Source organism: Amblyomma americanum, chromosome 3 (genome assembly GCF_052857255.1).
Source record: "Amblyomma americanum isolate KBUSLIRL-KWMA chromosome 3, ASM5285725v1, whole genome shotgun sequence".
Lineage (NCBI taxonomy): Eukaryota > Metazoa > Arthropoda > Arachnida > Ixodida > Ixodidae > Amblyomma > Amblyomma americanum.
In genome coordinates this window covers 213,402,257-213,421,796 of record NC_135499.1, presented here as the reverse complement: position 1 = coordinate 213,421,796, position 19,540 = coordinate 213,402,257, and the positions used below count along the sequence as shown (strand labels likewise).

At 50.4% G+C, this 19,540-nt stretch overlaps 1 protein-coding gene across 1 annotated transcript in view; it reads left to right on the top strand.

Annotated features, from left to right (window-relative positions):
- Positions 1-17,731, top strand: part of LOC144126025 (neuroligin-4, X-linked-like) — a 73,127-nt gene extending 55,396 nt beyond the window's left edge. The window contains exons 2-10 of the mRNA XM_077659904.1: positions 1,719-1,868; positions 3,665-4,332; positions 5,757-6,064; positions 7,917-8,044; positions 9,037-9,323; positions 9,985-10,436; positions 12,988-13,058; positions 14,705-14,812; positions 16,387-17,731. Of these exons, the coding sequence (XP_077516030.1) occupies positions 1,719-1,868; positions 3,665-4,332; positions 5,757-6,064; positions 7,917-8,044; positions 9,037-9,323; positions 9,985-10,436; positions 12,988-13,058; positions 14,705-14,715 (2,075 nt within the window). The 3' untranslated portion in view covers positions 14,716-14,812; positions 16,387-17,731. The remainder of the gene's footprint in view (positions 1-1,718; positions 1,869-3,664; positions 4,333-5,756; positions 6,065-7,916; positions 8,045-9,036; positions 9,324-9,984; positions 10,437-12,987; positions 13,059-14,704; positions 14,813-16,386) is intronic.
- The last annotated feature ends 1,809 nt before the right edge of the window (positions 17,732-19,540 follow it).

The following is a 19,540-nucleotide window of genomic DNA, read 5'->3' as shown; positions in this document are numbered from 1 at the left end:
GGACTCGGCTTCTACGTTGGCAGCCTTCAATTTCTTAATATACTATCGACCGTTGAAATCAAAAACAAAAAAAGCTGAGTAGTTAATTTTAGTTATTCCTTTAATCACTGAGCTCGATCACGTACATAATGTCCGCATTGGTTTACAATTCACCTGCATAGACCGCACAGACGTATCTTTCAAAGGGTTTAAAAGAACGATCTGTAAACTGTAAACAGGGTGAGGACATCGCAATATGCATGCAGCGTATCGTAAGAACAGCGCTTACCTCTTTGCACTCCTCTGTTTCTCTTCCCACACCGATTCCGCTTTTCTTTTCCTTTCCACCATCCTTTCCCGCACGTGGAGATGCCTTTTCATTTATCGCGTCTTGCGCGGAAGATGCGCTGAGCACGGAGAGCCTTCAGCGAATAATAACCGCGAGAAAATGAACCTGCAGATACCGCATGCCCCTATTTTTGAGTGGCGTATTTCGGAAAGAAAAGAAGTAATAATAATAATAAAGAAAAAAGGACCAAGTGAGGTGTACTGAACATATGCACGCTCCGATTCGAAGCAACCCTAGCGTGAAGGCGAGCGATTTAGAAAAAGATAAAGTAGCGCTGGTTAGGCTCGCGTTTATACGGTACATTACGCAGAGTATTTCGTCTCGCGAGTCGGGCAACATCGTCCAATTCCAATTTCACGAACCAGATGCCATTCCCGAACAGATAGTCTCAGCGTTGCCGTCGGTGGCTGCCGTGTGCAAGAACTATCCACGAAGTCCCTTTGTGCTTCCCAGCCAGCTCATTCAGCGCCCTAAGAGCTATGCCCTTCCCTGAGAGTGTTATTTTAACTTTACAGCTTACCATCCGGCGCTCTTTCATTCCGGTTTCCTCTTCTCGATTCATTTGCTCGGACAAATACGCGGCTAGCGGTGGACATATATCTGACCTAACTGCTTCTAACTAGAGTTAATAAGGTTCGCACAAACAGGCAAGGCACTTTCGCAATGCTCCTGCTTGTTGTGCTGTCGCTCTGCTTCCTTTTACTTTCTTCTGATTCTCTTTGGTTGCCTGGATACCCTTCGATTCGGAAAAGTCAAATCGCTCCTTTCGAGAAACTGCCTTTCTCTTCTTGCTGTGCCTGCGAGAAGAGCTTCACCGTCATTCGCATCTGTGTGCAGAAAAGCCACCTTCAAGACGGGGGCTCTGATCGGGGGGTATAGTCGCGCTAACTAGAAGTGGATTTTCAGCTGAAAATAAATCGGTGCGTTGACAAAACAAAGACCAGGTGGACACTTTTTCCGCGCCCTCCTCCTCCCCATTCTCCTCTTCCCCCTCTTTTATTACTTTCACCTCATTTCGATCTCAACATGCCTGAGGGCATAGAGTGAGGGGTGGACAATTTCGCGAAAGCTCTCCGTTATGCTAATGACGAGAGGCCGTCGGTTCATTTTCGTCTGTCCCACGGCGGCTGCGCTTTGATGGGGCCGAAATGCAAAGGCGGCCACGCATAATGCCGAGAGACGTCCGTATAGAGACGTTGGAGAATCACAGACGGCGTTTATATACATATACTGTACGTTTTCAATTCGAAGCGTGCTGACCCGTTTCAAGGCCTGCCAGGAATTAGAATTGACTGCCTCGAGCGCGCGCTGAAACTGTTATTATTACGCGGTCGAGCACCTTTGCTTGTTCTTTGACCCTGCTGACTTATGTTTATCCTGTCTTTCGTAGTGGGCCGAGACGCGGTGCGTCTGCCCGTGCTGATGTTCATACACGGCGAGTCTTACGAGTGGAACTCTGGCAACCCTTATGACGGCACCGTCCTGGCCTCGCTGGGCAACGTGGTCGTGGTCACCATCAACTTCCGCCTGGGCATTCTCGGTGAGCTCGCACGGAATTCCTGTACGCAAACTTCGTGGTGAATACGCGGGCCTCGCGTTCACAGCGGTGCTGAGCCACCCGAGATGGAGCTTGGACACACTCATTTCTCTCAATCTCCGCGAGCCTCGTGTCAACGGTTTAAAATTATTAGCAGCACGATACAGTCAAAGAGACGTAGCGCATGCGCTCACGCAGTTGAAATGTGTGCGCATCTGCTGTATGAGAAAGCTGTAGGAAACGAGGCTGCGGCTGATAGCGTGACTTGAGTCATCTTAAGGACGAAGGTTTGCTCGGGTTCGTCGGAGCGATGCTTGCTTTTTATGTTTTTAATAAATGCATTGTACGCTGATGCATGCTTTCAGAGTACACGCAAAAGCAGGCCTTCAAAGTCTTTGTGCACAATTCCTTGTCCCCCCACCTTTTTGTCTATCCGCGTCGACCAACACAGAGTGTTTTGAAAGGAGAAGTGAAGGTAATGGCAGCTTGCTTGGATAACAAACTATCTCCAAGATAACCTAGATAGCAACAAAGACCACATATGTCTTTAGAAGTCTTTACTGTGTACATGGCTGCGCATGGGTGCCGTAAAGCGTGCCATGTATATAGGTCTGTATAGGTGAACGCAAGGTTATCAAAGTCATACAAGCACGAAGCATAGAAGAGCAGTGATGAATAACAGAAAGATTTTATGTTATCATTAACCAACATTAACCCGCAATAACCGCGGGTTATCATTAACCCGCATTTGTTCCCTCACCCACTCTGCCGCTTCCGGTTTCTTAACGTTACACCTATCATTTTTCTTTCCATGGCTCGCTGTGTTCTCCTTAACTTAAGTTGAGCCCTTTTCGTTAGCCTCCACATTTCTGCCCCTTAGGTGAGTACCGGCAATATACAAATGTTATATATTTTTCTCGCGAGGGATATTGGTAAACTGTCATTCATAATCTCAGAGAACCTGCCAAATGCGCTCCACCCCATTCTTATCCTTCTAGTTATTTTACTCTCATGATCCGGATCTGCGGTCACTGCCTGCCCTAAGCAGATGCATTCCCTAACCACTTACAGCACCTCGTTACTATCTGTAAACTACTGTTCTCTTCCGAGACTATTGAACATCACTTTGGTTTTCTGCATATTAATTTTTAGGCCCACCGTACAGCTCTGCCTGTCTACCTCATTGATAATGCTTTGCAGTTCATTGATAATGCTTTGAGTGACTTAGCAAGGCAGTGTCACCAGCGAATCGCAGATTACTAAGATATTCGCTATTAACTCCTATTCCCAACTGTTCCCCATTCATGCCTCGGAATGCCTCCTGTAAACAGGCCGTGGATAGCACTGGCGAGATCGTGTCTTCTTGCCTGACGCCCTTCCTTAATGGAATTTTATTGGTGACTTTATGGAAGACTATAGCTTTTTATTCAATGAAGTAGTAGACGAAGAAGATAGCCTCGACAGAATCCAGGGACCTGCATGGAAGTTCAGTGCCTACACAACGATCGGTGCGCATGCATGGCAACACAACATGATGCCATCCATGCGGTGGGGTGAGCCAGACGTATGGACTTGCCCGCAAGACTTTTATTTATTGCCTGCTCGAACTTAAAAACCTTAGGCGAGCGCGGCCGAATTGCTGCTCATGAAAACTGCTTCCCACGTTCATTTCATACATGCGATCCTCGTAAGGTTACCAAATGTCTCATCAATGCACTCCGTACCAGCGCGTAACCGTCCGCGCTTTTCTCGCTGCTGGGGTCTTTTGAGGAGCGCATGACCTTCCTCTCGGGTCGTAGGCTTCCTTCCGGCCATGGGCAACAGCGCGCGGGCCAACAACGGCCTGCTGGACCAGATCGCGGCGCTGCACTGGATCCGCGACAACATCGCCGAGTTCGGCGGGGACCCGGCCAACGTGACGCTGGCGGGTCACGGCACGGGCGCCGCCATGGCGCACCTGTTGCTGCTGGCGCCCATGGCCCAGTCGCTGGTGCACCGCGCCCTGCTCATGTCCGGCTCGGCGCTGAGCCCGTGGGCGCTGGCGCGCGACGCCCCCGCCCACGCTCGCCACGTGGCCCGTGCCCTGGACTGTCCCGTGGCCGAGGAAGAGGGCCTCGTAGAGTGCCTTCGGCTGCGCCCCGTGGGCGACCTTCTGCGCGTCCCGCTGTCGGTGCCCGACCACCTGAGCGCGTTCGGCCCCACCGTGGACGGCATCGTGCTGCGCGGCGAGCCCCTGGAGCTGACCGAGTCCCTGGCGTCGTCGGGCCGCCGCCTCGAGCTCCTGATGGGCGTGTCGCGGTTCGAGTCGTACTTCTTTGTGAGCGCCTCGGAGGAGAAGTACGGCATCGAGGCTGATCGGCGAGACCGGTTACTGCGCACCCTGGTGCGAAACCTCTTCTCCTTCCACCAGCAGGAGATATTCCTCACCATCGTCAACGAGTACACGGACTGGACGAGGCCCTTCCAGGTAGGAGGCTCCCTCCTCTCCCGTTTGCACTTCCTACGAGCTGGTGGCTGATTGGGCCAAAGCCTACCTGCCACTTTCCATAGTTATTTTATTGCTAGCCCACGTGCGGAGCAATGAGCAAAGGGAAGGGTGTTGAAAGATTTAATTGCGACAAATAACAGTAGGAACGCGTACTTCTCTTCCGAGTTAACAGCCCTAATTTGCCCCCCTCCTCTCCTTTTCTCGCGCTCTACATGCTTCTTTCGTGCGCATATGATGTTTCTTGTGACGCGTGTGGCCAAACAGAATTATCGTTTCGCATCGGTAGTTTGCGAGTTAACCAGTTAACATATGATACTTATACCAAGTTCTTGTTGCACGAATATTCGACGCCATAGGCTATGATACACGTTCTTCAATTCATTAGCTTAAAATAAAAGCCCTCAAACCGCCTAGTTTTCTGCGTACATGCGGCGCATATGCGGGCGACATCTAATTAAAAAAAGAGAGGAAACCTGCTCGTTAGCATCGGGATTTTAACGCACTCGCTTTATCGGTACAACGTTATACGCTGGCATGCTCTGTATACGGCCCTGCCTCCCGCAGAGAGAGGTCCATCTTCCCCTGGGAAAATGAAGTTGGGCAAATGGCAAGCCCTTAAGGCTGTTTTCTTTGTGCCCGAGCAGCCGTGCAGGCGCCGATGAAGCAGCGTCGGGAGGAGGCCTCCGTTATTGACATCTCGCTTAATTAGGCGACCGCGCGGGCACCGTTCGGATGGCGTAATGCGAGCTCTTCGAACGAAGCGTGAAAGAACCAATAGAGCTCTGTACTGTGCCCCACTAACTGACGTCCCTGTAGCTGGCGACGGAGACCGGAGGTAAAAGCTGTCGCAACGAGAGCTTTCAGGAGCCCCCGCCGCAACTCTGACGCAAAGTCAAGCATATGGGGTTACGAAAACAATAGGCAATACAGAGCAATGACGACACACCCTGCGGCGGAGATTACGAAACATGATCGCGTAGACACTGGTCAAAGGTAAAGAAAACTTGTATCGAGTGGGTGGACACCAAAGGCCTAGCAACATAACAGGCTGAAGACACAGGGGAAGAGGCCGAATAAAGAGGAAATTAGGTTGATACTAGACCTGTACTATGACGAAAGCGCGATAAATAACCAATAAGCTCACGATGAAATTGTTTCGTAGGTTCTGGAGCTACCTGCTAGGTCGATTACGAGACAGACATATCCAGAAAACATTAAAGAGTGTTGCGCAGCTTTGTCGTTGCATTCCTTGAGATCATGGAAACGTGAAGGTATTTTTCATTTGTTCTGTTGCGCCCACACACTCAGGCCCGCATTTGTTAAGTGCGCAAAAACATATTACTCTCTCCTAAAGCAAACTCCCTCATCGCACTGCGTCTGCTGTATTGGTGGCATTGGTGCAGCATCCTCTCAACATCCTGGACAGCACGGGTGAGGCCGTGGGCGACGCGCTGGTGGTCGCTCCTCTGGTGCGCGCGGCGGGCCTGCTCTCCCGCGTTGCGCCCACTTTTCTGTACGTGTTCGCGCACCAAGCCGAGCTGTCGTCCGACTACCCGAGCCGTCTGGGATGCGTGCACGGCGAGGAGCTGGCCTTCGTGTTCGGAGCGCCGCTCGTCGCCGCCCTGGGGCACTTCGGCCGCAACTACAGCCGACCCGAACAGGCACTCGCCGAGGCCACCGTCACCTTCTGGACGAACTTCGTCAAGTTCGGGTACGTATACGTGCCGACACGCTCACTAAACGTGGAGCGCTTACAGCAGCCGGAGTCAGCCAGGTTCAGTCAAGGTCTCGCACTGCCTATAAACACTGATGAAGCTCGAAAAGCTTCCAATAACCGGGGTCAACTGCGAGTACTGTAGTCAGATCTACAAGTTGTGACAAGGCATCGGAAAGCCTAATAAATTCTGACTTAATGAAGTGCTTCACCGCCGAAAATGTGACGAATTCTCCACAGCCCCTGGAACTTGCGAGTTTTTCGCCGACTTCCACCCAACATCGACTGTCAGTGATCATCGCACTTTTTGAGCCGTCCACATCCAGCTGCGAGACCTGCGCGCCTCTGACTCAGCCATTTCGCCTGGGTCCTGCGTACAATTGGAAACGCTAATATTTCTGGCGTACACGAAGCGCTGCTTGTAATGAAAGGAACATAACTGCAACACATCTGTCAGGAGACGACGGTAGTGGTGACGAGCAGGCAATGGATCTCGATGATGGTGAATGAACTGGTCATGGGCCTTTGATCAATTTAATTCTGTCTTCATTTCCAGCACCGAATTAAAACTCACCTGTAGGTGGAGTAATGCTCTTTAGTGTCCGCTTGTGGGCACTGAAGAACATGTATACCGGTCCTGGACAAGCCACTAATTGATATTTATTCCACCCTTTGAGGATTGGAATTCCTCGCGAAATGTCAGCTGCACGGATACGTGTTCACCTTTACATGAAGCTTGTACTTTTTTGGGTGATACTGTTGAAACACTAAAGCAGTGTGCTCCAGCATGGTCGAGTTGTGTTAGAAAATTTGTGGGACCTATTAACACTGATGGACGTGCTGCATAGAACAAGCTGCCGCGACCACGATACAGCGCAGTTTTCCTAACTGTTCAAGATAAAATAGTTTTCGCCCGATTCATTAGCAAAGTTGGGGTCCCACTGAGCTGCATGGTTCTCACTACATCAGGTGGCTTTGAACGAGGACTGTGTAACACGTGGCATGATATCACCAGTTCGCGACAACCGATGCGCGTACACGAGCAGCGCGGACAGCAAAAAACAGAACAACTTTTCTTTCCATGGTTTTGGCACGGATTTTAGAATGAGAAAAAAATCAAGTATGCAGAGAATTGAGAGTTCTTTATTCATTTTTTTTTGTCAGCAGTGTCACCGGTGGACTCACAGCAGCTTCCAGGGCGAGTCGAATCCGTCTGCCGTGGCTGATGCGCTAGTGTTGACAATAGTTGGTTTGCTGTGTTCATTCTGCCATCCGCATTACTCACTCTTCGTGTGAATGCTCTCACTGGGCGGAAGGCCTGCCGAAATGTCACGAAGTCGCGCATTCTTCCGTCAACTCGCCCAATGTGTGAATCCAGCTCAACCGGTACGCGATGATGGTAGCCAGCGAATGTCCCGCTTGGCTCGTGACAGTGAAGGGGTCCAGATGCAAAGGGTAACCTTTTCGTCGGAAATTTTGCGACAGTTCACCGTGCTGTAGTGAATTTCCCGACTGTCACTCACTTTCCAGTTGCGACACTCTTTGGGAGCGTAGCCAGTCGTCAGCGATGGGGTCACGCGCTCGATATGATAGTGACATGAATGGCTCACGGACTTACAACTGCCTACATTCAGAAGATACATGCAGCCAGTGACGCAAATGCGCTCACGAATTTTACACACATCGCAATCTGCTCGCGAGCTGTCCGTCAAGGCTCTTTGTGGATGTCACTTTCTTGCATGTGCATCATCCGTTCACTGCCTTATTTCGAACAATCACTTGCCCACTCGGCCGCATTTCGACGTTGCGAGATCGGAAGAGTGACGTAGAACTGTCGTCGCCTGTGCAGGGACCCCAGCTACACGGGTCACAGCGCAGGCAGCAGCGGAGCCGGAGGCGAGCTGCACGCCAAGGGACGCTTCGAGCGCATCGCCTGGCCACCCTACGAGCCGGCGCACCAGAAGTACCTGCTCATCGGTACGGTGCACAAGCAGTGCAGCTGGCCGTAGCATGTAATCTTTTGCCCTCCTGTGGCGAGCTGAGCATGCAGGGTACTTTATGTGGCGTGTCTTGTATTTGCATTCTTTCTGTACGCTCCCCGCGATATAATAGTGGTGCAGGGGAGGTTGTCCTTTTTCACCCCAGTTTACATTCTGCATTTGCAGGCACCTAATTAGTGTCTCGATCTCGCGACCTCATGGACCCAGAACGGGAACTTAGCCCGGGTACTTTTATTTTATCTCAAGCGGAACACAGACTTTCGTGCTTAACGATTTTCCGGGCTAGCTGTGGCACATGCAGCGCTTGCCACAGCCAGCATCTACATCATCCCTGTTTCTTGCATCAGCGAGACATCTCCGATCAGTTGTTCAGCAACGACACGGTCGTCGTTACTGTCAAGCTGGGCTGAGCTACCACAGCTTTGCCCAACATAGCCAGGAGAGTTCTGTCTTGAATTGCGTTATTGCGTGGAATGGTCTTTCTGCTCACTATTCGATGCAGAGTTTCTGCGCGGTGTTTGATGTCATGTGGAGGCAATGATCTCCAAAACACAACACGCCACAAACTGTTCGAGTATTTTTTTTTACACTACACCTAACCTTTTTTCTGTGATTTGTCTACCTAATTCTTCTTTCTTTCACCGTCATTGTAAGTTTTGTTTCCAGCCAGGACAATGCTGTTGATTTTATGCTGACTACTGTAACCGGATAACAGCTCTGCTATATGTATTTTTTTATTTTCTTTATTGTATTGTATTTTCTTTATTTCTTTACTGTATTGCTGTCAAAGTGGGGGCCCGTGGCCTTGTCAAGCTGTCAAACGGCAGCTTTTACTACGGGTCCCCGCCATCATCTGTACCATGGTGGCAAATAAATTTGAATTTGAATTTGAATTTGTGTCTGGGGTGACTACGCCAGCCACCTTACCGGAGGCAGAGTCTGACGCCGGGTCCTCCTTCCCCGCCGCAGGGCTGAAGCCCAAGGTGAAGGACCACTACCACGCTCACCGGCTGTCTCTGTGGCTGCACCTGATCCCGCAGCTGCACCGGCCGGGCGCCCCCGAGGCGCACCACCTGCTCGAGGACCACGACAACCCGCTCAGCTACGACGGCCACGTGCGCTCGCTGGACGGCACCGCGCCCGCATCGTCCTCCTCGTCGTCCTCCTCGTCCACGGCGCCCAGCAGCAGCACGAGCAGCAGCAGCAGCAGCGCCGCCCCGCTCTCGCCGGCTCCGGGGGTGCCGCAGGCCTCGCAGGCGAGTCTGCGAGGGCACAAGGTCGCGACCGCCAACTACGCAATCCATGCGTCGCACGCCGAGATGACCACGTTACGCGTTTCCCGGTGCCCTCTCCCTCCTTATTTTGCCGACGCAGCTGCCTTTGTCCACACTTTCCCCATTTCGCCACTCCCCTCGCAGTCGCATTTAAGTCGACGCGCGACCTGTTGCTTGCATGTGAACAGTCTGAACGCCGGCCCGAACCACCGAAACGTGGCTGGTGAGGCGGCAGCGTTCTTCCAAGGCCACTCATTCCACTGATTAGGGCACCTCGACATAGCGTTCTTTAGGTACCACTGATTATGTCGCGACGCCATTAATTGCGCTCACCACGGGGAAGTGATAGTCGAGTGCTCCCGCCTGCAGAGTCGAAAGATCATTATTGTAGACATTGGTCTTTGACCTTGTCCTCGTCAGACCGACATTTTAATGTCTTTTCATGCCCGGTGTGATGCACATCGATACACTTATTGTACCCGCTCTGCACCGTCCTCTTGAGCTCGCACGTCGACTTGCAATCGCGCCAGCATTCGGAATGGTTAAATCACAGTAGCCGAAAGTCGTCTGACCACGTCGTCTGTGGCACCACGAGCTCCGTGCAGTAGCAAAGTGTCTCACTGCTCCTCTGGTCGACTCGCAGGGCAACGAGAGCGGAGCGTGGCCCGCCGAGGCGGCGTCGACGGCGCGTCCTCTGTGGGAGCCGCTGTCCGGTGGCGGCTACTCGACGGCACTTAGCGTCACCATCGCCGTCGGCTGCTCGCTGCTGGTGCTCAACGTGCTCATCTTCGCCGGCGTCTACTACCAGCGGGACAAGACGCGGCTCGAGGCGAAGCTGCACAAGCGCAGCTACAAGCTGGCCAAGCCGGGCGAACCTCCGCACCTGACCACGGCCGGGGGAAAGCCGCTGGCGCTGCGCGCGCCGCCGCCTTCGCCCGTGGGTCCAGCAGGAGGCGGAGGCGGCGGCGCAGCCAACATGGCGGCCGGCGGCAACGCGGCGACGCTGCCGCCCAAGGCGCCGCCGCTGCCCGAGGCGCAGCCGCTGCTCGCGCAGGGCGCCAGCTTGGCGCGACTCGTCCTACGCACCAGGCCGCCGTGAGTACGACTTGGGAGTCGATGGGCGACTCAATGGCGTGCGTCGGGGATATATTCAGCAGGTGACTAACAGCAGAAGACGAGAGCGAAACCAACATGGCGCTCACCTTCACTTTATCGACTCCGGCTCCAGAAGAATATAAGAATACCAACGCGCAAGGCATAATGAGGTCCGCTGTTTGAACGTAGAGACAGCGCAATGCACATTTTTTCGTGTCACGTCCGGCCTCAGGCTCCAGATACGAGTGCTCGCTTTCGACTGGGGCAGTGGATGAAACGCCTAACTTTCTGCAGTGGACTGCCATGTGGAATTGAAGTGCATTATTTAGGTTATTATGGGGCTCGTTCAGTCCTTCACTCATATACGTAGGTGCTTGTATGTTGTACAGGTACTTCCTGCAGCAACTGAATGAGATGATATAAACAGCAGCCGCTGCACGAGCTTGAAACGGGACCAAAGTTCGACGTTCTTTAGAGTTACAGTGGTACTTCGCTATAACGAGACGATCTATAACGAACTATCAGATATAGCGAACGAATAGCCATTTCCCTTGAAAACTCCCATTGAAGGGTATATTTTATATCGTTTTTACGAAGTAAAATTGTCTTACAACGGGAGATAACGAACCTCCAGTGAACCACGCTGGCCATTTTGCGTTGAGTATGTCAATTTGTAACGGTGCCCAACACTTTAGTACCGATCCGATGTGACAAACTGAAGTCACCGCGCATAACCTGCTCTATCGAGCACCGCAAAAAACAAGCATGCGGAAAAAATATCCCCCCTCAAGTGGGACCAGCGTGGAGCGTTTTTCTGGACAATTCGTCTCCTTCGTTGCGCGGTTTGATGCTGGCAAGCCCTTGACCGAAAATTGGACGTCCGGTCCTCTGGACGATGCCACGCTATGCGGTGCGCACGGCCCCGCTGAGCCATACTACGCTTCGACAGATTTTTCAAGGTCATTGCAGTTCCCTCATTTCCCAACCTCCTCATCTCTGGTTCCATGTTGAGTTTAGTTGTCGCAACCTGGTCTCATATTTAATTTCGTTTGGCAGTGCGCACGGTGTTCGTGATTGCATCGCGGTCCCGCTGGTTCCACAGGTTCAAGCCTGCAAAAATGAAAGCGCAACACAATTCCCGTTTACCAGACGGCGGCCGTACTCAATGCCTTCGAAGGAGCGCATGCGCTCTCCACAACACAATGGTGTCTTGCGGAGAGGTATTTGGACTCGCGTACTCGTGAGCTGTGCAGCAAAGCCAACCAAAACGACCACTCGTAATGAAATCACCGCCGCGTGTCCTCTTTAACAGGGCCTTAGAAGACGGAGATAAATATCTTTTATTGGTCTCTACCTGTCCTTAACGACATTATTCCACCAAGGCCTATTTTCTCGGCACTGAAGTCTATGCGGTCCGAGGAAGACGCGATCGCGTTGGCAAGATTGACGTAGTCGGTTGATGTACAGGTGCGGGCACAATTAAGAGGAGCACTCAGTTCGGTTACCTTCCCTATGGAGAATAATGAAACATTGTCCGTCCGTGGGAAAACGTGCTAGCTTCCACTATCAGCATGCACAGCGTAGCTTTCAGTTTCAATTAGGTAAAGCGTGAAAAATATTAGAAGGCAATAGCTTGCTCCGTTTACTTTTGAATGCACCTGTACGTATATTCGGCCACGAGGTGGGCACTCAGTGCGCGTGTTGAAGGCTCCCGTAACACATAGCGTCACGATAAATACCGGCTACATTGTCCCTATACTCCGTGGCAGGTAAAGCCCGTTGGTGTGCCGCAGTTGCAATCAAGGTTGCTTACAGCTATAACGAAGATATTGCGGTGTACCTTCAACTTCGTTCAACTTCTCAACGTACCTTCAACTTCGACTGTAATATCTGAACAGATATGTTCACACAGGCACACAACCTTGATCACATTTCTTGCGCCGAAAATTTGCAGGCCAAAGTGCTAGTGGCGTCCTTGTATCCCATAACAGAGTCGTGATGTACAGCCTGCTCGTCCGAAACGAAGGCTTCAAATTCAGCGTTGAGTGGGGGCAGTTTAGACTTGTCAGCTAAAAAGCAGTCATAAAGAACCCAAGGCACCGCCAGATCAAAGTGTACAAATTTACAAAGCCGACACCACTCGACAGAGCCTGCTGTGCCACGAATCCCTCTATGACGTTCATGCTGAAACAGTGGACATTTAATTTCGAAAAAAGATGAAATAAAGTGGTATTGGTGGCTTTGAGGCGTTGCACAAGGATCTACCCGATGTAATAGCTTCCAAGATTTTTTACTTGCTTATATAACCATATAGACTCCGAAAACGTTACGCGGGTAATTCGTTGTTCCGCAACTGTACGCGGCCATTACTAGAGCACCTGACGTTGTCAAACGAGGGTTCCAAATCTATACAGGGGCAATCGTTCTCCTGACATCGACAACTCGTACTAGAAGTTATTTTGAAATAAAGTTGTGCTTGTTGTAACCCTGAAAGCCTTTCTCGTCATTCTTCCGTCTTGCGCCATGATGACGCACTTTTCTTTTTGCACAGAGAGCCACAGGAGAACGTGTGTGTGATGCAGTGGCGGAAGCCCGGCTGCTTGCCTCCTTCCGGCGCCCCCGGCAAGTGTTTGTTTGTTTGGTTGGTTCGATACCGCGAAGTCAGATGCAAAAGAAATAGAGGAAGGGAAAAGAACGTGCTGGCGACTCCCACCTAAAGTGGCACAACGCCTGCTTGCCCGAGAAAAGTACCAGAAATACCAGAAATACCAAGTACCAGAAATAAGAAATGCGCAGAATATAACAAACCTTTGCACTAAATAGCCTTCATAGATTATTATAAAGCGTTTGACTAAGTCGAAACCTCAGCATACATGCAGGCATTGCGCGACCAGGTTGTAGAAGATATGTCAAAATACTGGAAGGTTTCTATAGCGGCTGCGCAGCCACTACAGTCATCTATAAGAAAGTAGTAAAATCCCAGTAAGGAAGGGTGTTAATCAGGGAGGAAGGATCTCTTCAATGCAATAAGCGCGTGTTTACACGAAGTATTCAGAGATCTGGATTGGGAGCACTTGGAGATAAGAGTCAGTGAAGAATACCTTAGTAATCCGCGGTTCGCTTTACGGCATTGCCGTGCTATATAACTCCAGAACCGAATTTCAAGGCATGATTAATGACCTGGACAGGCAAAGCAGAACGGTGGTTTTAAAAATTAATATCCACAAAACTAGAGTGATCTTAATACGGATCAAAAAGTGAAATAGGGCAAGAATGGGGTGGAGCGCATTTGGCAGGTCATTTCAGATCATGAATGGCAGTTCACTAATATTCCTCAAGAGAAAAATGCAAAGCAGCTTTGTCTTACCGGTATCCGCCTTCGGTGCAGAAACGTGGAGTCTAACGAAAAGCGTTCAACTTAAATTCAGGACAACGCTGCGAGCTATGGAAAGGAAAATGATAGGCGTAACGCTAAGAGACAGGAAGAAAGCAGAATGGGTCAGGCAACAAACGTGGGTTAATTACATCTAAGTTGAGATCAAGAAGAATGAAGGGGCATTGGCTGGGCATGTAATGGGAAGGCAAGCGTAGCCGGGGGGGGGGGGGGGGGGGGGGGAGGGGGCAGAAAGTTAGAGGGGGGGGAGATAACTGGATAGATATGGAAGAAGTTTTTGGCCTGTTGTCAGGCAGGTGATGATAACAGTAAGAAAAACGCAGGCTTTTCTTTTACCGTGGCAAAGGGGATTTTTCGTGCGGGTGCAGCATGCCAATGCCACGATAAATTCTTAGGGAAGCTGGCCAGCTTTTAATTCGCTCTTCATTGGCACCACATTTCCTCTTCCTTACCCTTCCGTGTACTCCTTGATTGTGTTTTTTACTGGATCTGCCATACGAGGATTACACGGTTAAAGCATCGGCTACTGAACCTTGAGCTAGACAGGCAAAGTGCAGCTTACACTTTCTTCACGACCATCAAATATGCGTCAAATTCTTCGTTAGCTAAACTCAGCTTAACTTCTCAATTGCTGCTTATCGCGCAGACACCCTTGTGACCCAATATGAATAAAGCTGCTCTCTTACGGGCTTCGAGGTGCTTTCTATTTCGGGTACTGGTGAGAGGGATGGCTGGGGACTGTAGTGTCGCGGCGCGTTTTACATCTCTGGTTCCCAGAACATTTCCTTGTTGATAGCTGATGACTCACTAACTCAAGTAGAAAAAGCACTGAGTAAACAGAGAGCGTGCCTGTGCTTTGGACGCAACTGCGCAGGCTCCGGATAGCAGACGCCGGCCTCCGGGACTCTCCGGCCAACCCGACCAGACTCGGGCCCTGACTGTGCAGGCAGCTGAAGGGCGAGAAAGGCGCGGAATCTCGCAGGTACTGCCCTCGACTGTAGACATCTCTTTGCAGCTGCGATTTCATGAGCTGAGTTATCAATACAACGAAAAAGTGTCGACATTAAAAAAGGTGTCAGTGCATGTTACAGAACGCCAGGGGATCGAAATTAATCCGGAGCCCACCACTGCGGCGACTTTCAGAGCCCACGTGCAACTTTTGGACCACACCGCATTGCGCCGCGCCACACCACACCGCACCGCACCGCGCCGCGCCACACCGCACCACACTGCGCCGCCCCACACCGCACCGCACCGCACCGCGCCGCACCAGACTTTACTTGTACTCATGATCACCTAGTTCATTTCTTTGCAGCTGCTCTTACTGTAATAGCTTGGACAAAGTGCCTAATAGATAGACCAAGAGCGCAACACGCCTGTCCCGTTCGCGTGCCCCAGCGCTGGCGACTCGAACAAATAAAAAAAGAGAACAGGTTCAACGCTCGTCACCATAGCTCCTTAAGACATTCCTTTCCTTCGTGAACAGAAATTGTAAGACGAGCAGTTCGCTTCTTTCGCCATGTGCTGCAAGTGATCACAAAGATTCTACTTTTTCGTGATAATTCAGCTCATAAACTATTATTTTCCATCGCACTACACAAACCACGATTCCTAAACGCACACTGAATAAAGTAGAAATGCTCTCTGCTTCACCGCAATGCGCCAGTGCCAAAACAATTCTTCAACGTACTCGAAGCACGTTGACATCACCACTGTGAACAACGAATCGACACGCCGCTTACAAACCAACTGAGATTTCCTTGTGTTCTCTTTCTCCTCCGGCTACTCCCTTCCCACGTGTAGGGTGGTTGACCTGGAATTGCCTGGTTAGCCTTCCCCCTTTCCTTGCTACTCTCTTTCGATAGTCATATCCAAGCGTGCTTGTGCATTTAGTTATTGAAGGCAGGCTACCTTAATGTTACGCACGAGCCGGTGCTAATTGGTGTCAGGTGGCGGTGTGGGTAACTGAGCACAATTTTCTCATATGTGTCAAGAAAAGTTGTCCAGTGTGACATAGCAGTGACAACAACTCCAAAAAATTCGTGCCATTGGTAACGCTCTTAAATGGACATATAAGCACGCGCAAAAAGGCGCGTTTTTAATAAGTACAATATTTCGTGGCTTTCTTGTTGGTTTTCACTTTTATTCTACTTCCCGAAGACCAAGCTTGTTCCGCGTGTTCTTCCTACAGCGCGTTTCAAATTTCTTTCACGTACAAGCCTACGAGTTCAAGCATAAATATAAATGGGACACCTCATTTCATGCTCAATACTGCGAGTTAGCTGTCAATAGGAGTATGAGAAGCGTACATTCTTTTCTGAGTAATTTTCATATATACGCACAAGAATAGATTCGGTTCTTGAGTGTGCGTCAAGCGTTCACTTTCAAAATGTTCCTACCTGAACAGAGTGGCCCGAGGCAGTGTTCTCTTCGTTACAAGCAACGCTATGCAATACAAGGAAAGGCATACCTAGACGAGGCGTGACGTTACGAGAGTCCGCGTTGAGAGCTGTCAGTCTTCGGTGTAGGTGAGCATTACTGTCGTTCATTTTGCAGGTATCCCAGGGCCCCCGACCGAGACACTCGAAGTCGGGACTCCCGTGCTCGACGTACCCTGCGAGCGTCGCACTGCGCCGGACAGAACAGCGTCATGCAGGCGCAGGAGCTGGAAGCGGGTTGGGGTGAGGTGCGGGGGGAGTGAGGTGGTGTGCGGGAACGCTTCGTCGGCGCCGGACGCTGTGTTCAGCCGTCCCGCAGTGCACGCACCACCGAACTTCTCCGCGCACCTAAGAGAGCTTGGCCGTGGCCCGACGTCGCTGCTCCGTTCTAAGCACCACCACGTGATTGTCAGTGATTGTCCCGGAGGATCAAGCTGAAGCGGTCTGCACGAGCGCCAGAGACTAAGTCCGAACGCTTTGTTTTGCGTCCATGCAACCCGCCGCACAAGTGGTTAGCGAGCGTTTTGAGAGACTGCGACTTCGTTCCGAGTAGTCTTGCACGGAATGCGACAGCCGAGGCTGGACGTATGTTGGCGAAGCTGTCAGTTTCGGCGCCATTACTGGTCAGTGCTTGTGCCTTCGTCAGACGCTCGGCGAAGGCCGCGCCTATTGGCCCGCACCTGGTCGAGGAACGGCACCTGCGCCTGCATATTTCTCGCGTCAGCAACACGTTACCGGGACTATGGCTGCTCGGACGCAAGCCTATACTCGAGGCCAAAATGGTTTTTTGATCTGCGTCGAAACCGTGTCATTTTACATAATGCCGTGTTACTGTGAGAGACAAGCACTGCCAGAACGATTTTGTCCTGGACAGTTTTTACGCCCCGTGTGTGCTCATCGCGAGTGTCAAAGAGATGGAAGGGTCCGCATCCGAGTTTCCGCCATTTGGCGCATCCACCACTGCGACGGCGGCAATGAGTTTATGCTGCTCTGGAGGTCTCACATACGCGTCCGCTCGTCGACTACGTGCAAGGTCGGCCAAAGGAATAACCAACCAAACTCCCGCCAGCAAGCCCCACCAACAAGGGCAGCCGACAGGCACGGCTACGGAGTATGGCCGCCAAGTTCCACCAATAAGACCCGAAGTCAAGTTCCACAGGCGACATGAACAGAAGGTGCATTCAGCAAGTTCGATCAGCCAAAGGCGCGGCCACCGATTTCGTTCGGCATGTTCTACCAGGAAGTTTGACCCAGTGACTAGGTGGAAAGCTCTGTCATCGACGTAGGAACTACGGCCATCCTTCGGCTGGGAGACATTTGAGCACTGCGATGCTCCGTTGTGTAGGAACATCCCGCTCGTCGCGCCTCGGAGCTCGCTGCAGTTCTAAGAGGCCGGTGACTGTAAGGAATTGGAAGCGTGTACGTGTACAATCACAAAGCCAGTAAAGGAAAAAGATCAAGAAGTGTACAGAACGTCCAGTTTTAGGGGTAATCATATCATATAAAAAAACCAAGCGCACGCGCCCACTATGTGATTTTATGTGTTTATCACATGCAGATTCGGAGAAAGAAAAAAAAAGGGTCCCATTCATTTTGGTGTCTTAGAGTGAAAGAAATATCGATGTTGTTCGACTAAATAACCTTGCATCGTGGACTGCAGTGAACAACTGAGCTGTATAATCTGAGATTTTAAGAAAACTGTAAAAGGCAGTCACTACAATGAGCTGCTTTCTTGGCGAGTGGGATGCGTTGGCGTCTTGCTTGCATAACGTTACAACGCAGCCATACACTACTGCGGAAACGTACTTTCCCAAATGCTCAAGAAAAAATGTCAGAACAAAACAGAGCCGCACTCAGATATTGTACCCACAAGTCTGCCGATCCGCTCTGTGCGTTGTGTGCTTGTGCTTTATTATTCCAAATGATTGATCCGCTAGCGCGCTGCATATGATACACAAAACCAAATGTTCTCTTATGTCACGGTAATGTTTCTCATGTGACAGGTATAAGCACACTGGTTTTGTTGGTTCGCTCTCAAAAGTAGCTGTTCTACATTTCGAAGTAGTGTGTGGAGCCTAGAGGAAGTTTTCTGGGGCGCTGAATAGCCTCAGTGCCACATCTCACCACAAGGAGTTCTTTTATATACACAACGCAGCACTGCTAATCATGAACCTTGTGTTTCATGGTTGGCAGATTTGGCTGCAAACTCAGACGAACAGCAGAGATGTGACTGCCTCCCTTGCCATGTTCTGACAATAGTGAAAACAGCGCTAAATTCTGCTAAATTGCCATGTTCCTCGCGTTGATTTTCCAAATGTTTTATACTGGAGAGAGCCAGCAGCCTAAACAACCGACGATTGTCTGAACTTAAGCATCTGAACCTGTTAAATACTGACGTTATCACCAGACAAGTTTGGGGATGTTCTGTTTTTTTTTTATTGGCTCTGTCAGAAGATAAAAGCGTGTTCAACATTCTTGGACAAAAGTTTTGAATATTAGAAAACAGTGCGGTACTGTTATAGAAATATTGAAGTTAATGGCCCATTCTTCCGTTTCTTCTAAATTGTTTCCATCGCTAGCATCGAGAAGTTAGTACTGCCATAGAAAACCAACGAGGAACCTTTTTGAGGATAATAAGAACGTTAATAGCAAAAAATGCACGCCTGTCGACGGGAGATCTGCGGATATATTGATTGTTATAGTGAAACATTACAATATTTCAAAAATTGCGTTCACAAACTCTTTCCCGTTGAAAAATGCTGTTGTCCAGAATTGTTGAGTGTGAAACAGATGATAAAAAGAGGGAGCCCGGACCAGCTGAGCTTTGCCGGGCTTAAAGTCAATTTAAAAAAAAAACGAAAAGAAACCAAGCACTAAAAAAATACGAGGAATATTACAAACAAAAAATGTTACAAAAACAGTACCCGATATCTACACGACCGTTCGTGCAGTGTGTTCCATCTCCTGAGCGCGTCTCTGCCTGCGGTGTCTTTCTGGCCACCGCCTGCTCTGCATACAACGTACGAAAGTATATGCTCACCTTGCCGATCTCTCCTTGAACCTGACAGACGAGTCACGTGACAGAACAAAGCGCATAATGCGGGGTGCGTTTACACAATCAAGAGATCGGGCTGAGAGGTACCCTGTTACTTACTTGTCAACGCTCAACGGTTGTCAAATGGCACAACAGTCAATCGCCTAGATGAGCGGAGAAGCGAACAACGCAACACTTTCGCGTGCTGGCTATGCAAAGCTGAAATTAAATTGGAAGA